The 6,932-nt window shown below is 40.2% G+C and overlaps 1 protein-coding gene across 4 annotated transcripts in view; it reads left to right on the top strand.

Moving 5' to 3' along the window:
- Positions 1 to 6,932, top strand: part of UTRN (utrophin) — a 692,661-nt gene that overhangs the window by 173,316 nt on the left and 512,413 nt on the right. For all 4 annotated transcript variants that reach the window (XM_019526790.1, XM_019526791.1, XM_019526792.1 and 1 more), the window contains exons 5-6: positions 5,025 to 5,117; positions 6,007 to 6,179. In XM_019526790.1, coding sequence (XP_019382335.1) covers positions 5,025 to 5,117; positions 6,007 to 6,179 — 266 coding nt within the window. The remainder of the gene's footprint in view (positions 1 to 5,024; positions 5,118 to 6,006; positions 6,180 to 6,932) is intronic.

Genomic DNA, 6,932 nt, shown 5'->3' with positions numbered 1-6,932 from the left:
TGATTGCCCCTGAGCATCATTTCTGATGCCGGCCCATCACAAATGTGCTCCTTGATGATCTTCTCAAAGAGTTTCCCCAGGATTGAGGTAAGACTGACGGGCCTATAGTTACCCGGGTCCTCCCTCTTCCCCTTCTTGAAGATGGGGACCACATTTGCTACCTTCCAATCATCTGGCACCTGGCCCAAGCACCACGATTGCTCATAGAGCCGTGCCAGGGGCCCCGCAATAACCCCAGCTAGCTCCCTCAACACCCTGGGGTGGAGATCATCCGGACCCGCTGACTTGAACATAAAGATAATAAACACGTGAAAATAAAATACTGAATAAAGGGTGCTCTAGCAGACCCTTAAACAATTGACCCACTGGAAGGCAAAACAAGGCTGTTCATGGGCATTTCATAGCACCATATTAAAGTTACAAATTTACAACAAAAGACACTGTTTACAGCCCACTCCACAATATAAGGAATGAGGACAATCTTAAAAAGTTACTTAATGAAACACAGTGGTACAGCAATTGTGCCAAAAGGGAAAGTATAATATAAGGATGCAGAACAGGTTACTGTAAAGAAACACCTTCACCCACAACTAGTCTGCTTGACTAGATGGATTCAGCAACCAGGAAGCTGGGATCCTTCTTACCCTGTAGAAGCTTTGCTGCTTGATTGGTGGTCTGCTCTGTGACTGCATCTAGAGTGCAGCGCACACAACAAAATATGAGATCATAATTTGAGAGCATTTGCTGTAAAAATTCACAACTTGGCAGACCAATCTGTAGTCATGGTTTCAGTTTGCAAGTAATTGGCTTTTACACCATGGTGTCTAGATGGATAAATAGTTAGTTTTGTCAAAAGAAGATGTACCATGTATGCAGAAATTGTTAAGGAAATGACATTTTGAATCTGTATGTTCCTCATGGGCCTGATCTGAAACCCTTTCTCCAATCCACAGGAGTTTTTCTGTGGTGTGGAGAAAGACCTATCCAAAGTCCTTTGGAGCATCTCAAACCTCTAAATCTTCAACACTTGATCAAAATATAAGTTGCAGATTTAAGAAAAAGAACAATTTTCTGCCATGTTTGATGATTTTCTGCATAATAGTGAAATCCACTTATAGTAAACAATGATTTATTTCCTACCCTTTGCCTCTTCCCTTGTCCCCTAGAACAGCTTTATGATAAGCATATAATCAAAACTATTGTTTTGGACATGCCACTGAAATAATTTGGGGTTAGCGGTCCGTTCAAGTATGCTTCCCTCCAGGGCATACTTCGCACCATGCAGATGGTTTCCATGATGATTAAATGATGTGTTGAAACTGCTATGTAATATGGAGTACTTTCCCTCCTTTCTGCACTGATGGGCTAAAACCATGTTTCTAGGAAGTGACTTAAAGTAAGGAAGGATTATTTTTTCTGGTCCTACCCACTGTAAACATTGATTATCGAAAGATATGAGTCTTTCTAGCCTAAAATTTATTTTATTTTATGAAGTTGAATTAAATTATTGAGTGACTTATTGATTCTTCTTTGGGTTATTTTCTTGGAAATGTACAGGTAGTTTTAGCTAGCTGGAGACAGGTGAAGTTCCTGCACATGATTTACACTTGCTGTTCAGCAATATTAGACAGTGTTTATTAAGATAAAGTATGAAGATGTGCCATTTGAATGTGATTTCTTTTCTATCATCTGGGAGTTTAGGGGCCATAAAACATGGATAACTTCTGAAAGATTTGTAACAAGCACTTAAAAAAATTCTTAGGACCAGGTGTGAGTATAAGGACTTAATTTTTTTCAGTGATTTTTTTTTCATGACATGTGTCCACTTTATGCAAGCAAAATCATTTAGTTTAATAACTCTACATGAAGCCGGTATGATTTTGGAATGTAGTTTTTGGGATGTGTGGCATGCAGGTGGGTGTGCCTTTGAGACATACTCCTGGAGTGCTTTTGCACCTTCAGGGTTGCCCTTTTGCCTTGAACCCCTCTCTGCTGTCTGTCTCTTTGACCTTCGAGAGCCGGCTGAGATACGCAAGGTATCAGTTCCTTGGCCCATGGCACATTGGGCTTGCCAGTTCTTAGCAGAGGGAATTTTCCCAGCTAGAAGAATCGTATGCTCGTCCATTCATACACTCAGGAAAAGATAGATCTTTTCATTCTTAGAAGAAGCTTACCAATATTGTCAAATGCTCTGGAATTGTGCTTATCATTGAGAATTAAGTGGATTAAAAAGATAACAAAAAGATTTATTAAAAAACAAACAAACAGCCAAGAACAAAGGTAAGAAATCAGTAACTGTATGCTGAGGTACAGAGATATAAGAATAAACAAAAGGAAATATCAGAACAATAGCCTGTTCTTACCCTGTACCTTAAATCTAAAGATGCAGTTCCTAGTCAGTTCACCAAGTCAGAAAGCAGCTCCTGCATTTCCTATCAGCTTGCTTTACTCAGTCCCTGGCTGAGGGCCAGCAGCCTTCCTAGTACCCAGGAAGACTAGAGACAAGGTGTAATAGTTTTTTATCTGGCCATTTACAAATTCTTGGGTTTTTGGGGAGCCCACATGCTACTTGTAACTTCTTGGAAACCCCTGCCCCTCAGAGTCATGTTTACCAGACTAAAAGTTTTCTCGATTTAATTAAGATGAAGAGAGTATGTGCTTCTTTTCAGAAATGGAGAACAGTAATCCAAAATCCCTAAGATGCTGTTTTTTGCTTACTTTCCTCCATAGTTAGAAATGTTCTTCCTGTTCAGAGATGTTGCACATGTTAGGGTTTCTCCTTATAAAATCGAAATGACTCATTGTCTGGAAGGGCTTCTTTCTGATGCTTCTGTCAGATGTTAATTCTAAGAATTACTTCAGTCATTTAGGATTTCAGCTTGTAGGTACCAAAGAAACTCAGTTTATCACTTAAAAGTCAGTATCACATAGTGCAATTCTGGCCCTATTATAACATAGAAGAAATATGTGCTAAATCAAATGCCACAATGCATATAAACATAAGGATGATAAGGCTAAATACAGCTTGACATTATGTGTATGTGGAGACTACACATGCTGTATTAATCAGGAAAACTCAAGAAACCATGCAAGGTTCATGACAGGTTGGATACAGGATTTAGGGTGGGTATAGAGACAATTTCTGTTTTGGGGTTTTTGGATCCTTCCTCCTCCATTCATGTTTGCAATAGAATTATTTCATTAGAATACTCTTGGTCAGTGATCACCTGTCTTTTGCAAGTGGTGGGCTGGGTGGTTTTGGGAGCAGACCAGAGGCAGGAGGGGCTTTCCTTGTGCCAGGGCCAGGCATGCAGGAGCTGTACTCATGCCGCCACACTTCTCCTAGCCCTCTGCTCCCGGCTGCAGCATGGACGTGCCTGGAAGCTGCAGAGTCTCAGCATAGCTTCCAAGTGGCTGGAAGCTGCACCTGTCATAGCTGGGAAGGGGAGCAACAGCAGCCTAGACACAGCTCCCCATGGACTGGAGGCTTTGCCTGTGCTGCAGTGAGGGAGTGGAAGGGCTGGGGGAAGTGGCAGTGGTGTGGACACAGCTGCCACGTGAGTGGCTCTGGCACAGATGCAGGCAAAGTCCTCTGCTACTATGACATGCTGCCAAAACCACCTGGCTCTCATTGGACCAGAGCTGAGAGGGCAGGGAGAAGCACCAGTGGTGCAGGCACAGCTGGAAGTTGCCTGACACTGACACACGGGCACTGACAAAGCCCTCCAGCTCTGTGGGCCAGATCCAGTGAGTATGGGAAATATTTCAGTCCATATGCTTTGCCTTCTGTACCTCAAATCAACCCTTTCTGATTTCTTGTTAAGCCATCAATTGATATAGATAATGGACTGATTAACTTATAATGCCTAAGCAAATTTTTCTTTTAATTCTGCTTTTTGGTCTGTGGTGGTTTGCTCTCTGCCTTGGTTTATTTGATTTCCGTAAAAAAACAGTGGCTCATTTGATCTAGGTCTGATGCGACTCCAAAGCCCAATTTATGGATATCAATGCATTTGTTGTTCTTTATTAGTTTTGTACTAAAAGGGAAGCAGGAGTGGAGTTGTTTTTGGAAACTTTTGTTTCATAGTGCATAGCAGAAATGAAGAAATGTTTCCTCCCCCCTCTAAAGCTTCTCTCAATAAGGAGGCAGCAGAAGCAGTGGCTTTTCAAGCAAAAAGCAGAGAAGTCCTTAAATGAATGAGGACATTTAAATGAACACACACAAAAAAACCCACAACTTACCAGCAATTGTTATCTTCTTCCCCTACCTCCGCTAAGATAATAATATGCCTGTATGTATATTTTGCTGTTTTGAGCACTTAATTCAACTTCTTCATTAGTGCAAATGGTACCCACACTGAATCCCATTTTCTATTGGATGCACAGCTACCACACACAGAAATGTGTCCTATGAAGATTCCTGGGTCCATCTGAAAGAGACAGAGTTGTTTTGTTTTGTTTTTTGAGGGGGAGGTAGGAGGGTTGTGTTACTGATGTGACCTGATGAAGAACAGTTTGCATTTGGAAGCTTGTCCAACTGTATTCCAGCCATGCAGTTGGTCCAATAAAAGACAAATCCTTGCCTCTTCCAGAGCTTTTTCGTTACTTATTTATAATGATTATGCCATTTTCATGCTTCTGTATTACCTGGTAGTATTTAGGAACTGGACTATTTCTTCTTATTTTGTAAAACATCAGTTTTGCTTAACATGCCTGCCAGTTGTGTTTCATGTTCAGTTTGCCTGAGTATCATCATGACTTTGCAACTTGCTTGCCAATGCATCTCTTTATGCTGGAGGGCAGGATTGAACCTTTGCTACACAGCATATCCTGTTTTGTTTTTAGTTGCCTTCAGAACAAATTTGCCTGGGCTTTTCTCTGTAGAAATCTCTGATTGTTTGTTTTTACTAAAGGAGCAAGAGTCAGACAACTTGTTAGGGACTGGTTGGTTAGCTATAAAAATGGGAGGAAGCCTGAATTGTTGATAAATGGAGTTTAACACAATATTGATTTAACATCTCCAGGTGGAGTTGGTGAATATAGGAGGAACTGACATTGTGGATGGAAATCACAAACTAACACTTGGATTACTCTGGAGCATTATCTTGCACTGGCAGGTGAGGTGGGGGTTTTTTTGCAAGAAGTTCTTCTTTCCAGGAGCTGTGTATGATCTCTTGAGATTCTTGCAAGCCTGTCTTTGTTTTCTAGCATGAAAAACATGGCTTTTATTTTTTTTGGTTTATAAATAAAAGTAATTCAGAGTTTAATTTTTGTCCCCTTTTATTGGCTGAATCCCATAATTTATTTTTTGATTATTGGTGCAGTTATGATTCTATGTGTTGCATAGAAACATTTAAAATCAAGACTAATCCATTTTATTCTTGTTCATTTCCCAGATTTCTAGTTTGCAGGTGTTTTAATGGACTTGAGTCTCAGGCTGTACCTGGGCCTTGAATTCTAGTCTTGCACCATGGTACTTTAACTGATTTCAGTGGAGTTATTTCCTTCCTTACACTAGCATGAAAGAAAGCGAATTGGAAGCATTGGCTGTGGCTTGGGCTTGATACAGAACTCAAGAAAATTCTCTTAGCACAATCTTGATTTGCTTTACTGTAAGCATAAGAGTGTATCAGGAAAAATGTTTGGTGCTGGAGCTGAAGGGGAGAAGGGGGAAGCCGTATACATGCCATGCTAGCTGACAACTCTAGGCAGCACTGAGGAGGCTCTTCTATCTTAGATGAGACGCACACCATTTCATTTTTACTCGGGTTCATTTCTGCTGTCTCAATAGCTTGTAATCAGGATGAGGCAAAGAGGGCTTGAACATCTTCACAATCTGAAGTTCACCTTCGGCAGGTATAGGCCATAACTTGACCAGTTTTATTGTCCAAACAGTATTATGGACTCTATTACTAATTTGTGCAATTACTTGCTGCCTAAGAGGGAACAAAATCAAGCAGTTGATATTTCTTTGAATGTTAACAGTTACTTATTTTCTTTTTACAGGTGAAGGATGTCATGAAGGACATCATGTCAGACTTGCAGCAGACAAACAGTGAGAAAATCCTGTTGAGCTGGGTTCGACAGTCCACAAGGCCTTACAGTCAGGTCAATGTTCTCAACTTTACCACGAGCTGGACAGATGGACTTGCCTTTAATGCTGTGATCCACAGACACAAGTAAGTGAAAGTTGTTAGGACATCATTTAGCTATACAAACAAGCAGCTTTCGGCCTCTTCATCCTGGAGCATTCAACAGCTTTTAGTCTGTATAAATGATTAATTGTTTTTCTCATGGTAACAATAACAATGGAGGGAAATTTACCAGTGCAGATCTTACTTTTGGGGGTCTAAGCCAAGTCTATAGCGTAACTTCTGCCCCCACCAAAAAAACAAAAACAAAAATCTTGAAATGGTTTTAAATCCTACTTGACAATCATTAGACAGAAAATAAGATGGAATGGGCCTCAACAAAGTTTTGTTGGCTGTATGGCCACTTTATTCCTGTCCTCCAAAATGAAAACACTTGGAAGAAAGTTTCTAATACTGCTCATTATTTGCAGCGTTTCTTCAGTGTGTAGAAAAAGAATAGCTTTGAAACAAATGAAACACTTTCAGTTTTGAATGCTTGTCATTTAAAAGAAAACGTTTTATTCTCACAATGGCACTCTTATTGGTGAACAGGAGATCAAAGGATAAAATAATACTTTGTGTGTCAGTAGAGAGCTGACGGTTTATTTCCTTGCCTCATTCTATAAAGATCTCTTGAAACTTTGCAGGGCAGTGAGCACATATTCTTTGTATTTTTGGAGGCATTTTGGTGGCGTTATTCATACCTGTCTGTTTAAAGTAATATGTTTATTCACAGGAGATTTCAGGTTTGGTCAGTCCAGGATAATTTTGTGTGTCAAGTGATTTTTTTTTTTTTTTTTT

The sequence above is a fragment of the Gavialis gangeticus genome, unplaced genomic scaffold (genome assembly GCF_001723915.1).
Source record: "Gavialis gangeticus isolate Ggan-Ray unplaced genomic scaffold, GavGan_comp1, whole genome shotgun sequence".
Lineage (NCBI taxonomy): Eukaryota > Metazoa > Chordata > Crocodylia > Gavialidae > Gavialis > Gavialis gangeticus.
Note: the sequence above shows the minus strand (reverse complement) of the source record. Positions and strands in the feature narration are given on the sequence as shown.